This window comes from Culex quinquefasciatus, chromosome 2, assembly GCF_015732765.1.
Source record: "Culex quinquefasciatus strain JHB chromosome 2, VPISU_Cqui_1.0_pri_paternal, whole genome shotgun sequence".
NCBI lineage: Eukaryota > Metazoa > Arthropoda > Insecta > Diptera > Culicidae > Culex > Culex quinquefasciatus.
This window is the reverse complement of record NC_051862.1, coordinates 149,716,552-149,743,341: the sequence shown is the minus strand read 5'-3', so window position 1 is coordinate 149,743,341 and position 26,790 is coordinate 149,716,552. Positions and strand designations below refer to the sequence as shown.

At 36.2% G+C, this 26,790-nt stretch overlaps 1 protein-coding gene across 2 annotated transcripts in view; it reads left to right on the top strand.

Moving 5' to 3' along the window:
- Positions 1–16,573: 16,573 nt before the first annotated feature.
- The window catches only part of LOC6032939 (nuclear receptor subfamily 2 group E member 1), a 31,222-nt gene continuing 21,005 nt past the window's right edge, over positions 16,574–26,790 (top strand). For both annotated transcript variants that reach the window (XM_038256424.1, XM_038256423.1), the window contains exon 1: positions 16,574–17,253. Coding sequence is in view for 1 of the 2 variants with exons in the window: in XM_038256423.1 (XP_038112351.1) it covers positions 17,244–17,253 (10 nt within the window). In the remaining variant the exon portion in view is untranslated. The remainder of the gene's footprint in view (positions 17,254–26,790) is intronic.

The window sequence follows — 26,790 nt, the reverse complement described above, 5'->3', positions numbered from 1 at the left end:
ATTATCAAACGAGGTTTAACGAGTTGGATAAATACGACGAGTGCTAAAAAAATTCAAGTTTCACAACGAGTTGCTTACAACTTTTTTTGCAATCCCGCATAACGCTTTTTGATTAGAATTTTATGTCAGACATCCATGTGTTAAATAAATTAATAAATATTGGGTATTCGATACTGGTGTTGAAAAGTTCAACTTTTTGACACCCATTTTAGTGTTGAAAAGTACAACTTTTCAGCACTGGTATTGAAAGGTATTAATTTTCCATTCTGTTATTTTTGGTAGAGTAAAGTAGGCCGTTTCGTCGTACGAGGATGACAGGAAAGGTAAGTTGTTTCACGACGAAATTGCAAAATAGTAGTTTATGCAACAAGTTGCAAAAAGAAGATTTTTTCGCATTAGTCGTACATTTATCCAACGAGGTTCACCGAGTTGGATAAATACGACGAGTTCCATACATTTTTTTGCAATTCCGAAAAACACCCTTTGAGTCGAATTATAAGTTAAATGGTCATGTATTGTGTCAATGAAAGGTTTAAATAAAAAAAACATGGTGAAAACTACTACTTTTCAAAAGTTTAACTTTTCAGCATCGATTTCAGTGCATTTATTCTGAAAAGTGTTGCTAATCGATTCTGTTATTTTTGGTTCAGAAAAGTAGGCTTTTTCATCGAGTAAGAAAAGTAAACAGTTTCACGACGGAATTGCCAAAAAAAAATACATTTCAAGAGTTTTTTAAAGGTTCTATGAGCTTTTGTCTTCCATATGTATACAGGACCTTATAAAAAAAAAAACGTTACTTAATCCACCTAGGTGAATGGGGGCTTCCTCTTCTCGGTTCATACACAAATAAATGTATTGAGAATGTACATGTATATATAGTGACAATTCGTTGATTGAGTTCTAAAATTCAACTAAATTGCTTATATTATTATTCACAACGATAAAGCTCAATTTTCTGGGTAGGGGAAGGGGGGTAATATGCACCCCCTAAGGGAAAACAGTGATTTATCAACACAGCATTACTGTGGAAGAATTTTGTTCGATGTTCTAAAACAACTATTATTCTTCATCATCCATGTAAAAAAAAATTAAAAGACCTCAAAATTGTTCGAAAATATCACATTTCTAAAATCATTTTTGATTCATTTCAACGAACCATGCGGGTTAATATGCACCGCAACAACGGGGCAAAATGCACCACAACATGGGGCAAAATGTACCGGGTAAAAGCAGTTTTCACTAGTCACCACTAGATGACACCGCTGTTTTTACAAAGGAGCTTCACAGCGGTGCATTTTGCCCCGACCACGCTTTTTGCAGAAAATTTAATTAAAAATGCATTTTTCGATGTTTTTGGACTCATCTATCTACAGAATAATGAAGATTATGACAAAAACTATATACCTTAACACTTACAATATCAATAAATGCTTTTTATATTGTACAAAAATCATAATGAAAGTTCAATGAAAATTAGATGAAAACACAACATTTTAAAGTTTTCCAAATAACTTGAGCTGTTTCTATACTGCGATGCTCAAATTTTTCCAGCATGGTTGAGCAATATTAAGCTTACAATTTCTATGACTTTTTCCCCGGAAAATTCTTCCAAATATCGAGAAAAGCAGGGGGTGCATTTTGCCCCGGGGTGCATATTACCCCCTCTCCCCCTACAATGACCCTTTGTACGACCGCAAAGGATTTAAAATTGGTTTTTAAAACAATTCAAAATAATAACTTTGCGATCCTTTTTGACAGAAAGCATAATACTTTATAAAGTATATAGTCTATAGACTTACTAAATCGGATGCTATTCTATCCGAGTAAAAGTAAAATACGCCTATGGTCTGTCGACGAAAATCCATGTAAGCAATGCACGCGAGTTTTTACACCGTGACGGCATTGGGGGATGGCGTCACTATTTTTAGACCACGTTTTCCACTTTTCTCATTGAAACCGACTACTTTATCGACTTCATTTTGCTGGGCGAGATAGGACGCCGTCTATTTTTAGACGATGACTCAGCACTTTTACACACTTGCACTTAAAAAAACCAGATGGCTGTACGATGTAACTCCACGTCCCTATGCAGTGCTCGAACGAGTCAAAATTTCCGTAAACTCTCTCCTTCTCTCGCATTCCGCTCTCACATTCCGTAGCTAAAGCGAAAATTTAAGAAAGGGTAAAAAGTGTATCGCTAACGGAGTCGATCGATGGCTCATGGATAGGTATCTAAGAACACATTACAAATTGTCATTTCCCGAAATGACTTGACTTGTCTTGGCTTGGCGAAAACGTTTTTGAGGCTATTCTGGTCCTGATTTAGGGACGACAGAATCTTAGCATGCTGGACGCGATTCACAAAGGGAATTTTATTTCCTAAGATGACTTTCGAAGAACGATGAAAAATGCTTTCGAATGAAGTTTAATAGTTCTGGGTTTTTTAGCCGGATGGGCGAACCAGCATGTGATAATGCATTGGTATCGTCAAAAATAGCAGTTTAGTGCAGATATTAACGACTAAGCCTAATAATTCGTCGAGATATGTATCTCAGTGGACTGGGTTTTGAAAAAGCTTTACAAAAATGTGCAACATGCCGAAATTTTGGTTAATTTTGGCCTCGTTTTAGTCGATTTGGAGGCGGCTGAATGCAAACAGTTTTCTTAAAGTGGCTGTAACTTTGGCAAATTTCAATGGATTTTTGTCCCGTTTCAGCCAGGGATGGAGGACATTCCAGACTACCTATTTGTGGAAAAATTAAGCAATTTTGAAAAATTTTCACCGTTTTTTGTTTTTCGATTTTAGGTTTGCAAATCGTTTTTCGTAAATATCTTTTGACAGGAAAGGGCTACGGGGAAGATTTTCAATAGCGACTTATCGGAAGCTAAGAGGAATCGAATGCAACCGAAAGTGTCCAAATCCGTTCAGCCATTACCGAGAAATCGCAGTGACATTTTTTGGCCAATTTTCAAGTGATTTTATAAGGCATTCCTCGGAGAGGAAGCCAAAAAAACTCTAGATTTTATCTCATTCAAAATTTGTTGTATTTGTTTTTTGCAGAGCTAGCAGAATTACGAGATGGAAATACTTGATTAAAAAAAAGAAATGTATGAAATGATCAATTGAATAATTGATTGATTTTTAATTAGATTTTGAAAATTAAACTGAAATCAAAATTTGAAAATGTTATCCTATCAGCCTTTTAAAAGTTTTAGAAAATTCAAATTTCAAGAAAGCTTTTCTATGATAAAATGAAAAGTGTATCATTTTATTCCACACAACGATAGAGCGTTTTTTTCTGAAATGAATGAAACTTTGATTTTGAAACTAATTATATAAAAATATGCTATAAGATAAATTCTGGAGTTTTTTTTTTGAAAAGGACCAATAAACCAAATTTTCAGTTTTTGCTTTTTGGGTGTTTTTTAATACCCCTGACTCAAGGCGGTTCTAAAAACACCCAAAAAACAAAAACTGGAAATTTGGTTTATTGGACCTTTTCAAAAAAAACTCCAGAATTATTGTTTGAAAATTGGGAGGCGAAGCAATATTTTTCAAAAAACACCTTAATAGTAATGAAAATGAAATTGAAATGATTTTCATGCACTATCACGATCTCTCAATAAAAATAAAAATATATATTTTTATATTCTCAAAAATACATTCACAAACTATGACCAAATAACATAAATTAAAACCAAAACTATTTTAAAAACACAGAGAATCGCTCACCAGATGGGTTCTAAAGAGAGAGAAAGAGAGTGGACGTGACAATTTATTTACATTCAATTTCAATTCGTCATTACTTTTGAAAAGGGAATAAAATACATTTCGAGTGGTGCTCGATGGTGAGAACGCTCTTCAGTTTTTGATGCGCTTCGAAACGGCTACAACAGGACATTCATCAGAAAACTCTGATAGGGCCCAAAATAAATTAAGGTTGTAATTACAAGATTTTACAGGTCCCAAACAAATATAGAACAGCTCACAAAATGATTGGATTCTGGGGCACAATTCACCGAAAGTAATTAAACAGAGCCCTTGCGTTTTTTTTTTCATCATTCACATTTTTTTCTCCTTACCCACAAATCGAGAATATCATTGCAGCAGCAGCAGCAGCAGCCGTGAGGAGAATCCCACCATCCACAGAAGCATTAAGTGAAAAAGCATAAAATCGCTAAGTGGTGAGATTTTCATTTCGTGACGGTGCAAAACGACGCTCAGTGCCACATGGTAAACTATGGGGGAGAAGCTTTTCGCAGTTTTGCGAATTCTGGTCATATTTTGCGGTGACGGTTTTTTTTTATATTCATTCGTTTAATTTGCGGGATGCTTCTGTCGCTGTTCAAGAGAAAGGCATGATTCTATAGCAATGTAGCTGACAGTTTTCATACAAAATAGAACGACTGAAATAATTGTTCAAAATCAATATGTCAAAAATCCTTTGTATTTTGGAAAACAAACATTTTTACGCGGGGCTTTCAATTTCATTTTTTTTCTTTTATAAAAATATTAGGAATATTTCAGCTTAGCATAACACTATGTTGAAGCATCGTGATAAATTAAATGATTTGAAATTTCAAACTTTTTTGATAAGATAATCAGTACCGTCAGAAAGGGTGACATTGGGTTAGAGGGCGAGACATTGATAGTCGCTCTATTTATTGATTTTTTTCATTTGTGTACGTAAAACGGACCATCAGTAAGGTTGTTTCGTTTGAAAATATCACAAATAAATATTTGCCTGACTATTGAACATTCATAAATTTAACTTTGAAAAAATGCCATTTTTGTTAAAAATACTTCATAAAAAGATATTTTCATTAAAATAATACATTTTTATTGCCATTAAAACCAATAAAGAAGTAAAATTCAAAAAAAAACTCAACTGAACTGAAAATTTTAAATGCCTATAGATACGAACATATTTTTGAATTCTGGATCAATAACACAACTCGACATGTTATTCCCATCTGTCCGGGATAAGCCCAAGTAACCGTGGGACTGTAAAACTTAACTTTTAATCTACTCTATACCGAAATATAAAGTAAGCTATTTACAGTCACATAACTCTATATCCCCTTGTAGAGTGGAATTAAAGTAAAAAATGGCGACGTTAAGGGTGAGTCATTTAATCTCAATTTGAAAATGAGCATTTTTAAATCGTTTTTTGCCCATAACTTTTGATAGAATTGACCAAAAGTCGGGTTTTAAGAATAAAAATGTTTATTTGGACAATCTCTATAATTGTCTAGAAGGGACCAAAAATGTACAAAATGATCTAGTGGTTGTAAAAGAAAAAACAAGTTTTAGCTGAAATATTTCTGGAATAAATTTAATTATTTTGTTGATTCCTGAAATATTTCAGCTACAACTTGTTTCTTTTTTTACAACGACTAGATCATTTTGTACATTTTTGGTCCCTCCTAGACAGTTGAATTTTGGTTAATTCTATCAAAAGCTATGGGCAAAAAACGATTTAAAAATGCTCATTTTCAAATTGAGATTAAATGAGTTAAACAAAAAAGACCTCTGAGATATTTTCAGCAAATGTACTCTAGAATGTGTACTTTCAGATGCTTCTAAGAGCGAGGTTAAACTCCCCACCTTTTCAAGTTATTCACATTTCAAAATGGCGTCTGTTTTTTTACGTATTTTGGCTATAACTTTCGTTTAGAAGGTCCGATTTTCACTCTCTTGGAAGATAAATGTGTGTTTTGATAAGCTCTACAAATGTCTAGAAGAAACTATCCCGCTACGACATAAACCTGAGTTGATAAATTTAAAAAAAAAACTCATTTTTTCATTAACACTCAAACGCTCGGGTAGTCATTTGACCCCTATTTTTTTCTTAAAAATATCATAACTTTTGATAGAATTGACCAATTTGGATGCTTCCGGGTGCAAAAGATCCAGATTTGTCTATATTTTCAACTGTCAGACGGAGGACAAATGTGGTCCATTTTTACCGGAGATATTCCGGATTCTGTTGGGTACCTCGGCCCTCCTAAATGGATATTTGGCCAATATAATAAAAACTTTCAACAGAATAAAATCGGAAATGATGCAAAACTTCAAGGAATCATCCTAAAACATCATCCTGCATAGATACATGACATGCTGAAGACCTTCGGGCACCGGAACAGGTTCTATCCGGAAACGGTTCACTGAGCTGATGTCAATTGTTGCCCAACTGGAACCGGCTCCGCTGCCCCGTAGGACTTAACCATGTCAATTATTTTTGCAGGATGATGTATTAGGATGATGCCTTGTAGTTTTGCATCATTTCAAATTGTTGAAAGTTTTTATTGGCCAAATATAGGAGGGCAGGCTTCAGAATATCTCCGGTAAAAATGGACCACATTTGTCTGTTGCAACCGAAAGCATCCAAATTGGTCAATTCTATCAAAAGTTATGGGATTTCTAAGAAAAAAAATAGGGGTCAAATGACTACCCGAGCGTTCGAGTGTTAACACCTCAACCTTAATTACTAAAATGGCTCTAGAAACTTCCCGTTTGAAGATAGAGCTTTATGCTCTTGAGCAAAGTTGCTCAGAATGGTGTTTCCTACAACTTTTCTGAAGACACTGAAGCGCTATCTCGTCATCCCGCTAAAATAAAAATTCTGAACCACCCTAATGTCCACCATACTAATTGATGCCCCTATTGCACCTAATCATTTGTCCCGAAGACATCAAAGCTCTAAATCATAACGTGTGGCCGCTATCAATTTTGTCACGCTAGATTTCGGTTTCGGACCACTGTGAATTGTGGAACACACATATGTTTAACAGATATGTTGACAAAAAAAGTTATCAGACCACTCATAAAACATTACTAACCTTGAGTTTCATTGGTTTCAGTGTGTGAAATCAATGTTTTGTAGAAAATATGTACCACTGGAGAAATCCAAAGTTTGTTTACATCCGTAAGAAAAAATGTTTCCGAATTTGTGGATTTCAAGGATCAATGTTTTTATTTGAAAACTTGATATAAAACGTTAAAAAATTATAGTCGGTCAATACATCAATCGAAAGATCACAAAAAAAGCTTTCACATGATGTTAAAAACAAATCATTATGTTCAATTATCGATTTGTTATGATTTTTTGAACATTGGCCGATCTGTAAACTGTTCCGAATATGAGGGATGACTGTACCGGGAATGCTATGTTAGAGTGAATTTATAAGTGTTTTGATTTAATGCTTGTGGTTACTTAGGAGGCTCCGTGTTAAGAGCGAGTCCATGAGCAAAGCATACCCATCTCGCATCGACCTCACCAATCTGCCTGGTATTTTCAGGGGATTGTTTGTATATATAAAGCTAGCATTTGAGCTCTCTAGGTCAACGGGAAGTGGGGCAAATCGGGACACAAAGTTTTATGGTTCAAAAACGCCAAAAATCTTATAAAGGCAGTAACTCAGGCAAAATTCAATTGAATTTAAAAAATTCGGAGTGCATCTGAAAGACACTCTTTCTTTCAGTGATTATTTTGGTTGTAAATTTATGCTTGGGAGACATATTCGTGTTCCTAAGTCATTTTCTCAAAAGAAACACGAAAAAAAATATTTTCATCCATTTTAACCCCTTAATAAATTAAAATTGAAAAAATAAGAAGCTGCTTTTTTTCTGGTGACATCTAGTATCCTAGGAAACTAACTTATTTTCAATTGATGTGAATCGAAGTTTGAAGATTTTAAAGGATTGAAGAGAAGATCGACAGCCAGAGGGTCAACGGTACTGAATATTTTTGGTTTTTTTGAAAGATCACACGATTTTGAACCAAACTGCATCAAAAACTCAAAAGTGATGAAAATGCATATGGGACATTTATGCGAACAGGGGCAGGGGCAGATTTGGTCCATCAATCTTACAATGTTGGAAGATGAAAATATCTACTCCCGTGGTTGGTTTTTACCCCAGAAACTGTTTGAATATTTGTTCTTCTTTGAGTGATTTTGATATTGAGTTGGGTTCTACATTACAGTTTAGTTAATCTTGTAATTTTACGAATATCATTTACTGCGTCACCACTTGCTATGGAACCATGGGCTCTCTGTCGTGGTAAGCGAAACCAGCTAGCAGCGTCAGGGTGGCTTCCATTAATGGCACCCAGACTTATGGTAAATCGCGAAAATGTGACACCGCAATGGAAGTTTCTCCACCCCCGCCTACAACAGCAGCAATGTGGTTTTCAAACCCAACCCAACGACATCCCATTGGCATGCCGAACAAACAAACTTCGGAGATAGACACGTACCAAGTATGAGGTTGACGGAAGAAAGGGGAGCATCGTGAAAATGCTCGCGGCGAGGGTGTGTAATGATGCGCACGAGGGGGATTCCGTTGTGGGTGAACAGCCCCCTAACCTAACCTTTTTTTTTCGTGTACGCCCGCATTGAAGAAGTGCTGCTGGGAACCAAAAAAAATGTGTTTACCGTAAGGATTTTCCTAATTGAGTTAGATTTGATTTATTTATGGTAATGAAGGATTTGAAATACATTACGAAGCGTTCCCGCTGGAGGAGGATTACAAAGCGAGGTTTTTCTCACGAATAACCTAATTGATTTCTGCTGGGGTAGGTTTCATGAAGAAGTTGAAAAAAGGACAAATGAAACAAAAACCACCTCTAATTAACACGTAAAAAATATGCTATTTGCTGGCCCCATAATGAGCCAAGATTCATGAATATCTTCTTAGGGCACGAAAGAAACCTCTCCAACGAAAATGTACTCCAGCATGCCACTCTCGGCAGCAGTACCGTGCCGAGGGTTTGATGTTCCCTTGTGGAAGGAATGTTGAACAATTCAAAATGAAGGTCTGTAAAAAAAACAAATTTTCCAATTACACCTAAGTTACCATTTTTTTAAAACTTATTATAATTCTACTATTTAAAGGTTACTTTATGTTAGATCTACGGCAAAATTCGCTCCAACCAAGCTACGCCGCTGCATGCCACAGTCATCTTCACCGCCAAAGAAGTGGAAACTTTTCTCATTAAAAGCAACAAGGAAAAGCTTACCGTGATGAACAACCATAAAACCGACCGCTACAACTTTGGCTGAGGCAGCAGAAACAGCAGTTACAGATCTCACCACCGGAAAATCCCACCCTCGCACGCTCGTGGGTGTCGACGAGTCCCGGTCCAGATGTTGGCAATTAATCATTCTTACCTTTTGTCTGAAACAAACAAACATTATAACTTTCGGATGTTCTCTAATCTAAGGCCAAGGAGCTACTTGCGGAGGCAACTCTCGACACAGGGACGGATAGGTCATCACCGGCACCGACCGACCGTGTCCGGGAGTGGCCACCACAACTTTCCAGTTCATCTCCTTTCATGGACCAGGAGGAGAGCTGAGTTGAGTTGAGTTGTTGTTATGTTTCGGATCAATTTAGCACGCCATGTCGAATGCGGTCAGGGCACGAGAATCGGCCCACCTGCTGTATAGCTCGGATGCTGTTGCTGGCGCTGTCGTTTGTTTCCAGGGATGTTGAGCTCCTTCCGTCACATTAATCCTGCTGATGTACTAGGGCACCGTGACCGTTAGTGGCGGTGCTGCTGATGAAGGAGATGAAGAAGCTAAATTGTGGTGTGAATTAGCTACAGTATTGGAAATCTTTAGTATTGTAGTAATTTGAAATCAATTCTATAAAAAATACCAAAGCCAACATAATCAATATAATAGATTCCCAAAAAAGTTCTTCAGTCGATCGGCCCATATTTTTTCAAGGGGTTTCTTGGGTGAAATAATAACGTATTTTTTGATTGGCTATTACGGTGATCTCCGCCACGTAAGTGTGCTCACAAAAATGCCAACTTTCGTCGATTTTTTGCAAAAAACAAAAACATTTTTTTTATAAAAAATCATGACACTGCGCCATCATAATCATAACCGATTTTATCTGTCTTTTAAGCAAATGAAAGGTCATTAGATAGATATTAAGGAAAAATAGTTTAATGTTTCAAAAATCTAGCCTGATATTTAAATAGGTCTAATCTAATCTAAACTAACCCTAACTACTTTTTTCACTAAAACAGCGATACATTTTAAAATTTCAGCGGTGACCTTACTTTTTAAGGTGCCTCTTTCCGTAATTGAAAGACGCTACTTTTGGTGCCCAAAACTGTATAGGTACATAGGCTACAATTTTCTATCTGTAACTTTGAAAATCGGGCGATTAGTTTCTGATACACAGCCTCACAAAGTATTCGAATCGATGGAAATTACTTTTCTTAGTGACACATAATTAGGCAGTATTTTTCAACTGACCATATATCGGAAACTATTGGTCCGATTTTCAATGTAAAAAAATGAAACTTTTTATAACATTTTCGGATCTTTTCAATAAAGTTTCAAATTGATTAAAATGCATTTTGGACATTTATGCGAACAGGGCCAGTATAATAATATTGAATTGATTTTTGATGAAATTTAGTGCCACGATAGATCCCGGAATCAAAACAATGTGAACTTTTGAAATATAATGGTGAATTTTGAAAAGTTGTTTGATACTTTAAAATGTACATATCTTTAAAATTCACATTCAACCACATATTATTATTAAGGGGACCATTATTAAGTAACTTTTTTTGAAAATAGTAGCAGTTTATCGGTTTTTAAAATAAGTGCATATGTATGCCCACCTTTGAAAAAAATATTTTTGAAAAGCTGAGAAAACTCTCTGTATTTTGATTGTTTGAACATTTGCTGATACGATCCTTAGTTGCTGAGATATTGCCATGCAAGTTTTTAAAAACAGTAAAATAGGTGTTTTCTAATTCTCACCCAAACAAACCACCTTTTTCTAATGTCAATATCTCAGCAACTAATGGCCTGATTTACAATGTTAAAATAATGAACATTCGTGAAATTTTCCGATCTATTCGATTTTTTTTTTTCAAAATTTTCAAACCAAGACTAAAATTTTAAAAGGGGGTAATATTAAATTTTTTGCTCTTTTGAAATGTTAGTCTTGATTTAACAATTTTGAAAATTTGGGAATTTGCATTGGAAAATTTCACAAATGTTTCTTATTTTTACTTTGAAAATCGGACCATTAGTTGGTGAGATATCGAGATTAGAAAGTGATGGTTTGTTTGGGTGAGACTTAGAAAACAACTATTTTCCTGTTTTTAAACACTTGCAATATCTCAGCAACTAAGGGTCGTATCAGCAATTTTCAAAAAATCAAAATATAGAGAATTTTCTCAGCTTTTCAAAAATATTGTTAAAGTGGACAAACAAAAGTACTAATTAAAAAAAATGAAAACTGCGACTTTTTCCAAAAAAATACCTGAAAATGGCTATAACTTGTAAACGGTGCCATTTGTAAAAATTTCACTTAAGTACTTTTTGATTGCAAATTCGATGAGCGGCCGTGGCTGACTGGTTACGGTGTTCGCTTTCTAAGCGAATGGTCCTGGGTTCGATTCCCATCTGCTCCCAACGAGAAAGTATAGGAAATATTAATCTTGAAACTCTGAACATGAACGAAAAATCAAAGTCGCCCGAGTCAGGGTTCGATCCCCCGTCCTTTGGATTGGTAAGCAAAAATGCTTACCACTAGGCCATCACGGCTTGGTGAGCGACGTCTGGAATTAGGAATACTGTTACTATCAAACTATATACGCGCTGGGTCCTTGTCCATTTAACAAGGGTTCGGAAGTTCTAAATAACGTTTGAACCCGATTGGTGCAAACGTTCTTCAGGGCGGGGCTTGTCGATAAAAGCTGAGGGACCTCGCGCTCGGCTAGCCAGCGTAGAAATGGGTCACCGAAGCTCGGCAGAGCTAACACCTTCCAAATGCCTATGCGAGTTATTTGCATGTATAGAATGTAGATCTAAAAAAATACATGGAAACAACTCAATTTGTAAGAAGCGACCGCGTGGTCCCGTTTGGTTGGTTGCACACACACACACACACACACAGTACTTTTTGATTGCAAATTTGATTTTACATCGAAAAATGAAATTGAAATTTTTTTGCAGTATTGATTAAAAAATTCATAACTCGGTCAAAATTTTTTTGCACAACCTTGAAAATTCTGAAAAGTTGGCATTTGATGTCCCCTAAAACACATAAAAAAAATTAAAAATAGTGTTTTTATGCAAATCAAGTTTTACTGACAAAATGTTGAAAAAAAATCACTATTTTTTTACATTGTATCATTTTTCTTCAGTGTAGTCCTTATCCATACCTACAACTTTGACACCAAATCTATCAAAAAATTCCTTTAAAAGATACAGATTTTTTAACTTTCATGCATCATTTTTGTATGGACAGCTGCCAAATTTGTATGGAAAATTATATGGACAAACTAATGATGCATTATGGCTTCTTTGGGCATGCTGAAAACACCACAAAAGTTTCAGCCGAATTAAAAAATACAAAAATTAAAATTCTAAAAAAAGACCGATTTCTTAAAGAATTGCTCACATGAATCTTTTTTTATGATGAGAAAATAAATTATCAATAAATTTGACTCCAAAAAGAATCCAAATTGCGAAAAAGTTATATTTTATGTCTTAACATTCCAACGCCCAAGGCTCCGAAAAAGTTGGAACGGTAACTTCAACTCGTTGGTTCTCGGGCATAACTCACCCAATCAAGATTATTCTTTTTTCCAGCGATTTGTTAGGATGTCTAGATGTTCCTAGAACTTTGCAGAACTCAATTTGATCAAATCTATAATTTTTGTGATCAAAAACATCGTTCCAACTTTTTTTTTGCGTGTAAAAAAAAATCGCCAAAAATTCCGCGGAGGCAGTCTTTTTGAAAAAATTGGAACGATGTTTTCGGTCGCAGAAATAACAAATTTGTTTTGTTTTGTTTTGTTTTGTTTGGAGGGAAAAGCCCGTTTGAGTGGATCGCCAACCGATGGGTCCTTCTCAAATAGGCACAAAACCTCTTTTTTTATTGTCAACAGATTTACAGTCCAAATGACAAAAAGGCTTTTACATAATTACTTAAACTAACCTATTGAGCTAACGAAAATTACTTACAATATAAATAAATAAAAAATTAAAAAAATAAATAAATAAATAAGCTACAAGTGTAAACCTAAACTAGAGGGTTAAGGGGTCCGGGATTTTCTTCTCGGAGAAACGTCAAGAATTTAAGTTTTTGAACAGGACGAGACAAATTAAAATCGAAAGACGAGTAGCACCGATTGAAGACTCTGCACATGCTGGAGAATGGTTCATTGAAAGCGTAATTGGTGCGAGCAAAGGGTAGGGTCAGAAAGGCAAATGAGCGAAGTGTTCGCCGGCGAATGTTGATGTTGAGTTGTCCGACCAAGTAAGGACAATCAATGTTGGATCTCAACAGATCAGAAACAAACACGGTTTTCGCTAAATCTCTTCTGACAGACAAAAAATCAAATCAAGTTCTGCAAAATTTTAAAATCATCTAGACATTCTTACAAATCACTGGAAACAAGAATCGTCCCGATTGGTTGAGTTATGCCCGAGAACCAGCGAGTTGAAGTTACCGTTCCAACTTTTTTGGGAGGCTGAGTTGTTCTGAGAACGGGAGATTTAATGGAGACATATGAGTTCTTAGAATGATTCCATAGCATATATCTGTAGCAACATTTGAAAAGGACGCATAGAGATTTTGGCAGTCTCTAGGCAATTTTCCAACTAATTTTTGATATAAAACTTTGTATTAATTCACCTTTAGTTGATTGGTGTCTTACTCTCATTCATAGAGTAAATCCTTCCCTCACTTTTAAAGTGTTCACATGGTTTATCGATCGCAGCAGGTCCTAATTAAAATAAGTTATGAATGAAAAAAATCAAACTACACAGTAAAAAATTGGGTATACTTGGAAGATTTAATTTAGGAAGGTTGAATATTACCTCTTTCATTATTTCATTTTACCTCAATTTAGACTGAAAATTTAAATTACACCAGACAAGTTGTAATATTACACATTTTTTCTGACATAAAAGATGTACCCTTTCCCAGATGTAATATTACCATGAGTTTTTTTTACTGTGTACCTACAGACTTTATCAAAAATATACAGACACCGCCTTTGAAGAAAATGGGAACCCTCAACATAGCTTTTTTGTGGCGATCACACCCGGCCATTTGAGGTTATATTGAAAATCACCTTTTTTGTAATCGTCTAAATAGTTTTTTTTTATTATAACTTTTAAACGACTAAATCAAACTGTACAATTTCCAAAACCAAAGTGAACCGAGTGGACCACATCCGGACAAAATTCGTTCAGCTTAAGCCGAGATAATCAAGTGCATATTTTTAATCAACATCTCCACACACGCACAGGCATTTGTTCAGAATTTGATTCTGGGTCGATAAGTATAAATAAAGGTGGGTTAGGAGTTCAAATTAAAATAATCAAAAATCAAATCAAATCAAATTATTCGCTCTACAACATTGCCTATGTGTCCGAAGGCTTGATTGTTGAGGCAATTGCAAATCTCTTTTTACACCTAAGCTTCCATCCACCCCGGGATTCGAACTGACGACCTTTGTATTGTTAGTCCAACTGCCTACCAGCGACTCCACCGAGACATGACCCAGGGAAACGACTCCTGCACCTGGACTGAGCTAATGACCTAACCTTTTAATTTTAGTCCGGGACCAACATTTACTTCCCGTCCGACGGAAGGCGTGATCAGACAAATCTCGTCTCAAAAAATGCCACCGGGACCTTTTTTTTTCTTAACTTATTTTTATTAGGTCCTTTTAGGTGCTGTGACCAGGTTGGGACCGAGGATCAGTAAAACAATATATAATAACAAAAAATAACTCCTTAAATGCCATACTTGGAGATCATGTGACTGACGAGAGTTACTTGGTCCAAGCGGGTCTTGCAGGTCTTGAACCTGCCGATGTACTCGGAGAAAATCCCCCACAGCTCAGCCGAACTGTAGAGTACCTCCCCGGCTTCCTTCTCCGTGGCTCCATTGTCTCGGGGGCCACCTTGGCTGCTTCCTGCGGGTCGAGGGCGATCCTCCACCGGGACCTTCTGCGATTGAACCCAGGCCGACTGGGTGAGAGGCAATCACGCTTACCCCTAAACCACGGGTCCCGGCGAGTTCAAATTAAAAAGTTCATTTTTCAAGAACAACACAGGCTGCACAGTAAAAAATTGTGTATATTTGGAAGGTGTAATTTTTGAAGCTTGAATATTACCTCTTCTATGATGTAATTTTACCTCAATTTATACTGAAAAAATGGCATTACAACAGAGAAGTGGTAAATTTACAAATTTTCAAATGCAAAATTACATCTTTTTTCTGACATAAACAATGTATCCTTTTTACTATGATTTTTTTTTCACTGTGTGGCCACCATCACCACCAGCGTATTACAGCGAGCCAGTGATGCCAGAAAACTTCCTCTATAAATGCCACTTTTCGTGAGTGATCGCTTGAAATTTCGACACAAATAGTAGCACCAAGCTAAAAAAACAAAAGAGCGCCGAAAGAAAAAAGAACTCAGCTGATGATAGAAATAGCGTAGGCTCCAATGCATTCTCGTCAGCCCAGAATATACTTGAGAAATATTTTTGGAAAATGCTTCTTAAAGGAATACGAATAACTTTTAGTAAAAGTCAAATTACACAGAAATGTTCAACAAAAACTGGGTTGACGTAAGAGTCCCTTAACAGACATGCCCTTCTAGAAGAACCACACCAGATCTCGGATTAATCTTTTCAAATTCTGTACCCACTCTAATGTTTAATTTTTTATATACTGAACTGGCAAATCTGAATATCCCCCAAACCTATGATTCATTTGAGTATGATTTACCAACAATCTATCGAAATGCATATCAGCTTTGGTACTCTCTGAAACCAAAACCATTCATCCTAGATAGGAAGCTGAAGGTAATCAAAATTACAACAGCATAAAGTCGAAAAATTGATCAGATTGTTTTCATTCTTCCCACACAGGCTCACTTTTACTGGAACTGATGACTGGCTCCCCAGCAATGTGTCCCGGTGTTTATATAGGGTATGTGACGCTAGTATCGGTTTAGTGGTTCTATTTTAAGCATTGTTTGAATTAATTCACCTGCAATAGCTGCTTCTACTCTACATTGCATCAATAGTACGGATTCGCTCCAAGTTCCCAACGTTGTCCTGCGTATATCCTTTTTCTGCACTTGTATTCGAGTCTTCTCGCGTGTATTTGTGAGCCCACCACGAATTTATGAATGAATGCATGAATGAAACACCGTCCTAGTAACACGCGCGTAACACAAGAGAGCAAGAGAGCAGACTCCGCCCACCGGAAAGGACACCATCTCACCACGCGAGAGATTGCTAGGCCACACCCTTTGACTATATACCAAGGACCAAAGGTCCTCCGTCGGTAATGCTGCAAAGTTGCAATATTGAGAGTTGCGATGTAAAAAAAAAGGAACTCGAGCACTTGGCTTGGGCTCTCTATGTCAAACCGGTCCTTGTCGGTGTCGGAAGCTGCGGTTGGCTTGCCGTGCCACGTGTGTACGTGTAGGGGAGAGGATTGGTGACATTTGGTACCGGCGGGAGGGCGGGTGGTGGCAGAGCGAAAAAGGAAAATGACTGACTGGTGTTGGATTTTGTGTGTTGATGCGCCAGTCACAGGACGCAGAAACATAAGGACGACTTGTGGCCACGTGGCACTGCTGGTGGTGGTGGTGGAAAGGAAAGGGAAAAGGACATACACAGATACAAGGGAAGAAATAGGGAGAGGATGGCGCACGTTCTGGTTCAAGTGCCAGCCAGCCAGCCAGTGGTAACTGTAGCAAATGTGAATTGTGATGAAGTCAACACAGCATCAGTCGGTAATCAGCTTCTACGAGTTTCTGGCTGCTCCTTGCTGCTGCTGCTGATTCTGTGTGCCAATTGCGGGAAATCTGGACAGGAGTCAGTTGATCAGGGACAATCGAGCCGGAGTGACACGCGTCGGGACGCTTCTTCACTGGAGTACCAGGTGTTTGGAGATATTCGGAAGTTTTGGGAAAGTGCGTCGGGAGTGTTTCTTCAGAAATTGCGAATACATCTGTGTGATTTTCGGAAAGATCAAGTGCATTCTCTGACACAATTCCTATGTAGATAAATAATCTGGAAAACAAAATCTAGTGTAGGGAGAAACAAAAGTCAGGCGAAAATAGCCAATTGTGATAAGTGCTGTGATTTGTCAATGTTTGGAGCTATCGTGCAGCGGTAGAAATTAGTTCACGTTGGATTTCAAATTCGTTTGGCAGCCACGAAGAATGGGAACAGGTACTGATTGGTTTCACGGAGACACATTTGCCGTCGCTAATAGGATGGCCATGGATATAAAGATGAAAATAGTTTCCTAGTTATACTAAATCATCTACATAACATGCTGATAGGCTGACTCGTCATTTTTTGGGATAAATTAAAGATGGGCCGAAAAACGGTACTCCACGATACAATAACAAAAACAATTTAAATAACATCGAAAATCTTTAAAGGGAGAATTCTTCTCAGACAGTTACTAACATTTTCCCAAAATATGGTGGGATTTGATGAACTCTACCTTAAATGCCAATCGTTTGAAAATTGACCCAATCTCACCCCTTTGTCAAATGAAACTAAAATGATGCTCAAATACAACGAAATGGCAAAAACAAAACATCCTACAGTGTTTCGGAATCGTATTGACATGCTACAATGTTTGTAGTAAAAAAAGTAAATCTTTCCCAGTTCCTGAGGGGAACACCCTTGAAGAGTATCGGGGCCTGCATTTGGGGACCATCCATAAACCACGTGGAAACTTTAGGGGGTATGGCGATTGTCCACGATCCATACAAAAAAGTTTTTTTTTTGTATGGACAATTGTCCACGAGGGGGGGGGGGATAACGGATTCACAAAAAGTGTCCACGTGGTTTATGGATGGTCCCGTAAGGTTAATGTTAACATTCCAAATGACGCCTCCTTAAGGTGTCGTGATAAAGTCCAGTTTGTGACGATGCACTACCTTCCTTTTACTAAGCAATCGATTCTAGAAGGGAAAAGATACCAGTTGTGGTGGTCCGAGCCTGGATTTGAACCCAGATCTACCGCTTACGATACGGAAGCGTTACCACTGGGTTACGTTTCTCGGTCATTGTTTGTAGTAGAGATTTTAAAACATTTAGGAACTTTTCGAGCAATTCCAAAAAAAGAATATCAAAAAGTTGATTTTTCAAGAGGTCATTTTTGGTCAAAAACTTACCTCAACTTTATACAGCTGCCTAAATTAGGCGTCATCCATAAAGTATGTCACGCAAAAATCGGCCAAAATTAACCCCCCCTCTCCCCTATGTCACACTTTGTCACGCAAGGTTGAACACCCCCTCAAAAAGTACGTCACATTTTGCTAGACCAAAGAACTTCTTAAAAGCTCTTTGGGTGCGCTTAAAGGTTCTTACGCTATATCTCACTTGGCTTTCAAAATTAATTCTCAGGGTCTTCGAGAGCCTTAAAGATTAGCGTAATTAGTGTACTCTAATCACTGGCACAACATGTACGCAAAATGCCAAACAAGTTCTTCTAAAAGAGGAATTAGAGCGGATGCATGTCTGATTTAATTTAATTGTGTACATTTTGAATTAATATTATGCAATCATAAAAAAACCTACCGTGACGTCACAGTCTCCGGTAAACTCCCCCAAGAGCGTACGTACTTTATGGATGACGCCTTATAGAATTTGTTCCAGGAACGATTTTTTTCAGCTAAGTCATTTAGTTTCATCGAGAAGAACCTGTGAAATCCGTAAAATATCACTTTGACCCAATCTTACCCCCATACCCAATGTCACCCCCACTCACGGTAGCAATTGTTCTAGCTCACATTTTGTGCATTGCATTTTGAATCTATTTTTTTTTTTTATTGAAATTGGTATAGGAAAACCATTTGATATCAAAATTTGCCGTTGTTTGTACCAACTAAATGGGACGAATGGAACAGACGAGATGATTTGTTTTAAAAGAAATTCTTACACATATTAAAGTACACACACAAACATCTCGCAAATGCAAAGAATGCAATAAACAGGTATTCCATATTGGTTCAAACTCATTGGATTCAAATATATCACAATTGGGTTACGAATATAAGTGCCTAACATCTGATAAAGGCAGACGAAACCATAACAACGTTTTTACCTAGGTATACGATACAAAGACCCTCAAAACGGTGTTATACCCACTCCAAAATGTTTCTTTAGCAATTCTATGGTAATATATTGACATTTAGTTGAATTAAAAGTTTGCAAAATTAAGTTTAGATAAGTTTTATATATAATTTCCAGAGTTATATAAACTTTTATACTAAGTAATTGGTAAACTTAATATTCAATCCAAATTATTGTTTTAATCAGTCAAGGATGCTAATTTGGAGTTGGGAGACTGAATTTATGGTGATTTGTCATTATATAACTTTATTTATGTAAATTTTTCGAAAGGTGTACAAACTTTTTCTGCACCTTTTTTGATTTTTGTAATAGTATTTGTTATAGAACTTTTTATAGAAACCATCTTTTCATGAGCTTTATGTAGCTAAATGTTCAGCATGAGTTTCTGAACAAAACGTAGTACTAGGTTCCTGTCAAACTTTAAATTGTTTACATGTTTCATCACAAAATGTGCATAATGCCCATGGGGTGTAAATACTTTTTTTACATACTATACATACCGTAAACTGGGGTCAATCGGGACACATGGGGCGAATTGGGACAGCAGTTTTGACCATGTTGGAGCACAATATTTTGATTTTTCTGGTTGGTTTCGGTTAGAACAGACTCAGGCCAACAAAATGTGTACATCCATTTCCAAATTTAAAAGCTTTATGTGCTCTAAAAACTGCTGTCCCTATTCAGACTGTAGTCCCGATTTACCCCAGATGACGGTACAGTTTGTATTATATTTGTGAAATTACGATTGTCTTTAACCACAAAATTTTCAGCCACTCGAGTGCACTCCTCGAACTTGACCGATCCGTGGTATATAAAGTTCATCCAAAAATATTATGTAACTAGATTTCTATGTTGCAATGAAAAGCTTTTTTTTTTGGTTTCCCGAGCTGACGACAACAATTTTTGATACCGTCATCAGGGATGACATTGGGTCTGGGGGTGAGATTGGGTCATACCAATTTCGGCATTTTTGTATAACTTAATCTCTCCCCTCAGACCCAATGTCACCCCTGATAACGGTATTTAAAAATACTAGGCAAATAACATTTTATGCTACTTTGAGTAAAACAAATTGTAAGATGGTCAAGCATGGAATGGTTGAATTACTTTTGTATTTAAAATCATCTCCAATTTCCAAAATTAAATTTAGAAATAGTAGTTTATGCAACAAATTGCAAAAAGAGGATTTTTTCAGCACGAGTCGTACATTTATCCAACGAGGTTCACCGAGTTGGATAAATACAAAGAGTGCTGAAAAAATCAAGTTTTGCAACGAGTTCCATACAACATTTTTGCAATTCCAAAAACACACACTGAGTGAAATTTTAAGTCAAATTTTCATGTATTTTGTCAATAAACCGTTTAAATCAAAAAAATTATGAAAAGTGTTACTTTTCGATACAAGTGCTGAAAAGTCTGCACGGTGCGCTTTTTCCATCCAATTATTCCCAAAAGTGAGATTCTCATTTAAAATTTAATGCTCTACAACTTTGTAGAACATACAAATCGTCGCCATCGTGCTAACTTGTCGTACGTGCATTTTGGGCCAAATTGAGTTAAGAACGCCATTTTGTGCAGCTCACAATGCCTCACCTTTTGACCTTTTTAGATCCCCAAAATTCGATTTCAATCCTGAGATATTCACCAATAACCGAAAAAACTCCGTGCATTTTTGTCACTTTACATATGAAAGTAGTTTCAATCTTGTAGTGCTATCTTGTCACTCCCTGAAAATCGATGTAAGTGTGACAATTGGCCAAAGGGATTTCAGGTCAGGATGCGTTTGTCGCACGTACAAGTCAGACTACCGTAAACATTTGTAATTATAACTCGGGACTCCAGCAACCAAATACAACCAAACTTCGGGACAATGCACAGAATGGTCAATCAAACAAAACGTGTTTGTTATTGTTTACATTGCGTGCTCTAGTTTTTGTTTATTCAAGGTCAAACATTAAAACGCGTTTTTCTCGGAACGTCGAAATGGCGGGTGCGACATGACAGCACGACGATGTCGAAATGCTGTAAAACTCAATACAGGAAAGTTATAAGAGATTTTAAAAAGTACTGGGCACCCTACTGGTCAATGGTCATCGTTATCATCGAGACGATAATTTATCGCCGATACAATAATCGTATTTCGATCACTATAACCATTATTGACGATAATGTTATCGATTAACAACCTTGATGCAAATGATTAAAATTATTTTTTAAAGGTGAAGCGGAACACCAGTTTTTGCACAGCTTCTGTTCAACTTAAATCAATTTTTGAACTTGACAGATTGCTTCTCATTGACCTATTTAGCGTCTGAAAAAATTAAACATCTAAAGTTACGGCATTTTCCTTAAAACTCGAGTCACGGTGTCAATATAGCGCTGCTTTCCAGTTTCACATTAACTTATTCAGGATTTTAAAGGTAATTCTAGTAAAATATTTTTTTATACTTTCTTTCTTTTAGTTTATTTAAAAAAAGCCAAGGGAAAAATTTCTGGGAAATCGCCAAAACTGAGTGTGTGCTTGACAAGAAATCGATCAACTTATTTTAAAACTCATTTAAACTTACCCCTTCTATATTAAAATTTTTTAACACCAAAAGGGGTCGCGTCACCCTCTAGCCAAACGTTCACGTGAAGTGAACTAATCTACTGAAAGCCGATTTTAAAAAAGTAAACACTTGAGCTTGTTATTCTTTCGTCGGCTTTGCGCCAAGCACGCGTTCGCGCACGTTCAAAGTGTTGATTTTGATTTAGGAAACTTATTCGCTCGCCGAAAGTGGCAAACAGGATCACGTCACTTTTTGGTCCTTGAACGCTACCTAGCCGCGCTGTAGAGTTTAATTGTGAAAGTTGGCCGCAACCCTTTTTTTGTCGGTTGGTTCGCTCTGGTTTGTATTTTTAAGGGCCCGTTCAAAGCCGAGTTCGTGTCGACGGCGGCTCTACAATATGTTTTTCTGTGTACAAAATAAACACGCGGGAAAGCCATTTTAAAACGATTTGAATGGTGTACCGAACGCAAAAGATAAATAAAAATTTTGATTAATTTTTGTTGATTTTAACACTTTTCACGGCTTGGATGCCACAGTCTGTGTGCCTTGTCATGTCCTGAAACCGTGCAAACCGATGGAGGGCGGAAGTCACGACCTGAAATCGAATATCGCTGTAGAGTTGACAAATTCGGCTTTCTGCTCTGGCAGCATCCCCGGAGTCAGTTTGCGGGTACGGCAAACGTGGGCTACGCTTATGTACTGACTACCAAACAGCACTGACCAACACTAGTGTAGGGATGCTGTATGTGCAGGACCACCCTCGCACGTGTGCAGTACTCACATACACTCAAGAGTACGTTGACGATAAATCAATAAGCGACTCCATATTGTACGCATCCCTGCTATTCAGGTGATTCCCTGGCAGGATATTCAAAGGATTATTCGAATCAAGGTGCAGATAGTCATTTTTTGAAGAATGTTTACAGATTCAATTTAATATTTTATTATCTTTATTCTTAAATAAATAATATAAATTGTAAAAAAGTATGCGCAATATTTTAAAACCATTAAATTTGTCTAAGAAAGTTAGGTTAAAACCTCCCTCCTTAAAATATTATTTTGTGAAAAAAATAGTTTTAACATTATCATCAATCAAGACAAAATCCGAAAATGTAAATTGCCATTCGAATCAATTTACTATAAAATAATACCCGGAAATTTTGTAAGTTTTGACCACTAGCGTGCCCAGCTCTTTGAAGAAGGTGGGGCAATAATATGGACGTTTTGAAAATTACGCCATATATGGACACATCCTGACCTAATTTAGATCAAATTTCTTTCTTTTTTGACTCACTCTAGAGCGTCCAAATTCCCGTCCCGGGAAAAAAATTCCCGGGAATTCCCGGGATTTCCCGGAAAAAAATATTCCCGAAATACAAGCAGAAGTATACATTTTCCTACCTTTTGGCACCAATGTTTTGAAATTATTCTAAAAATAATAGTTGGAGAGCCTGATTTGATTTTATTTATTTCCATCTACTGTTCATATTGAACTAATCAGCTTGTCTGTAAATTTTATGTCAAGGTTTAATTCAGATAATATTTATTTCTGAAGCATTCACCACTAGGAATATTGTTTGCTTATTTGTTGGACAACAAAACTTACGCTGTTATGGAATGAATATAAACTATATTATTTATGACAAACTTTTTTAATGGTTTTTTTTTAATAATATCATTTGAAAAAAAGATATTTACATCTTCCGCCCACGATCAACATTGAGATTTGCTTGGCTTTTTTTACATGTTCAAGGATGTGGATGGAAATTGAACTGATATAATTAAATTTTTGAAAAAGGTTTGTGTGAGTAGAATTTGTGTCTAAGTATTCGAGAAATTACTGATTGAAGTTATACATTTATGAAGCACGTGAGCTACCAAGGGCGTAAGAGGGTTATATATGAAAAAATATCGTTGAATTTCAAAAATTTTAAATACTCAAAATTATTTTAATCTTATTAATTTATTAGGCTGAATACCACATAACTAAAATCATATCATAAAACCATGATTAACCATTAAATAACAACTTCCTATCATATGTAATTTACCCATAGAATACAACTATATTTCAAAAACTCGCTTCAAATATTTGAAAACTTTGAGTTGTGATTTAATGAAATAGTGTTTCAAGTTAAAAAGCGCTAGGAATTCGATTTTTAGGGTAAATTCAATGATTATCTATTTATTCCCAAGTTGATTTTTTTGGTTTTTTATTTTATTTTAATTTAAGGTCGCTGAGACAAATTTAAAAGCAACTTTATGGTTGTGGAGTATAGATTTTCACTGTCCAAACACTTTGATTTAAAAAAATCCTTCTTAACAAAAATACTAATGGGTAATTCTCTACCAACTCACACGAAATCGGGAAAAGTTGCCCCGACCCCTCTTCGATTTGCGTGAAACTTTGTCCTAAGGGGTAACTTTTGTCTCTGATCATGAAACCGAGGTCCGTTTTTTGATATCTCGTGACGGAGGGGCGGTACGACCCCTTCCATTTTTGAACATGCGAAAAAAGAGGTGTTTTTCAATAATTTGCAGCCTGAAACGGTGATGAGATAGAAATTTGGTGTCAAAGGAACTTTTATGTAAAATTAGACGCCCGATTTGATGGCGTACTCAGAATTCCGAATAAACGTATTTTTCATCGAAAAAAACACTAAAAAAGTTTTAAAAATTGTCCCATTTTCCGTTACTCGACTGTAAAATTTTTTGGAACATGTCATTTTATGGGAAATTTAATGTACTTTTCGAATCTACATTGTCCCAGAAGGGTCATTTTTTCATTTAAAACAAAATTTTTCATTTTAAATTTCGTGTTTTTTCTAACTTTTCAGGGTTATTTTTTAGAGTGTAACAATGTTCTACAAAGTTGTAGAGCAGACAATTACAAAAAATTTTGATATATAGACATAAGGGGTTTGCTTATAAACATCACGAGTTATCGCGATTTTACGAAAAAAAGTTTTGAAAAAGTTACTTTTTGCGTTTCTCTTTGTTTCGTCGTCCGTGTCTGTCGCGGGTGACCATGAATGGCCATGATCGATGACGACCAACTTTTTCAAAACTTTTTTTCGTAAAATCGCGATAACTCGTGATGTTTATAAGCAAACCCCTTATGTCTATATATCAATTTTTTTGAAATTGTCTGCTCTACAATTTTGTAGAACATTGTTACACTCTAAAAAATAACCCTGCAAAGTTAGAAAAAACACGAAATTTTAAAATGAAAAATCTTGTTCTAAATGAAAAAATGACCCTTCTGGGACAATGTAGATTCGAAAAGTATATTAAATTTACCATAAAATGACATGTTCTAAAATTTTTTACAGTCGAGTAACGGAAAATGGGACAATTTTTAAAACTTTTTTAGTGTTTTTTCGATGAAAAATGCGTTTATTCGGAATTCTGAGTACGCCATCAAATTGCGCGTCTAATTTTACACAAAAGTCCCTTTGGCACCAAATTTCTATCTTATCACCGTTTCAGGCTGCAAATTATTGAAAAACACCTCTTTTTTCACATGTTCAAAAATGGAAGGGGTCGTACCGCCCCTACGTCACGAGATATCAAAAAACGGACCTCGGATTCGTGATCAGGGACAAAAGTTACCCCTTAGGACAAAGTTTCACGCAAATCGAAGAGGGGTCGGGGCAACTGCTGTGTGAGTTGGCGGAGAATTACCCTAATAATATTTTTTTTTTTTCATTTGGAACGAGTTGAAAGACGACATAAAAATTAGAAAGTTTATATATTTTCTCAAAGTTGCATGATTTTTTATAAGCAGTCAAGCCATTCATTGATCCTCACACTCATTTTGACCATTAAAGTTGCTGTTCTATACAATTTCGTTGCAAAAGATTAATAAGAAACAGGATTAGAATAATTTTCGTTAAATATAAAATTTCCCGGGAATTCCCGGGATTTCCCGGGAAATTTGTTGAAAATTTCCCGTTTCCCGGGAATTTTGTAACCCCGGGAAATTGGACGCTCTAACTCACTCACACATTTATAGAAAAACACTATACAATTTTGTTTTCAGAAATGTTGCGTTAAATGTTAAAATTGCGTTTTTCAGACAAAAAACTAGTGTTTTTCTTTTGAATAGGTCCTATAAATATATGAAAGACAATAGCTTTTTGTACCTTTTCAAAAAAAAACTCTAGATATGTTTTTCATACTAATGGAGACCTTTGAAACACGACATAATAATAAGGCTAATTAACAAATTATTAGAATTTTCTTGAGTCACCATGCGGAAAAACGCAGTTTTTTTCCTTAAAAACGCAATTTTCATCGATAGAATATTTTGGATCGAACATATTCTTAATCAGGAAGGTGAAACAAAACTTCCTACAAATAAATCTCCCATGGGTGTTCTCGATTTATAATATTTTGCTTCCTCCACATCGTGACAAGCAAAACATGAAAAAAAACTAAATAATAGCATTCCTATAGGCGGCGGAGTGGCTCCATCGACCAACCCAGCGTTCCCTCCCGGTTGGGGAGGTTCGTACGCTAGAGTAGCCGCTTCTGGGGGCGGTTCTCCCCCGGGACAAGCTGATGTTACCGGTGATGATCTCTTCACGCTTCCTGAGTTTTTCGCCCTTGCTGGAGAGATGCTCACGCGCTTTCGTGCCTGTCGAAACAAGGCAGAACAATTCCAAGCTCTCAGTGAGCTGATGATAAAGTACATCTACAACGGATAAGCTGCCTTGTGCAGCGAAGTTTTTCGACGTCAATAGACAAAACATACTGTGATTTAGTTTTAAGCTTTTCTATTTCTATCCTTTTCCTTAGCAAATCTAGAAGGTTTTTTTTTTAATTTTTCCTTCTCTTGCCAAATCCATTGTTAGAATATCCAATTACATCAAAATGAAATATAGTGTAAACCATAGCTGAAAGGAACTCCAAAACTCTATTAGGTTATAAGAAATACGGATTTGTAAATTGATTATTTACTGACAAAATAAATTGAATTGAATTGAAAAAAAAAAATACAAAAATACAAAAATACAAAAATACAAAAATACAAAAATACAAAAATACAAAAATACAAAAATACAAA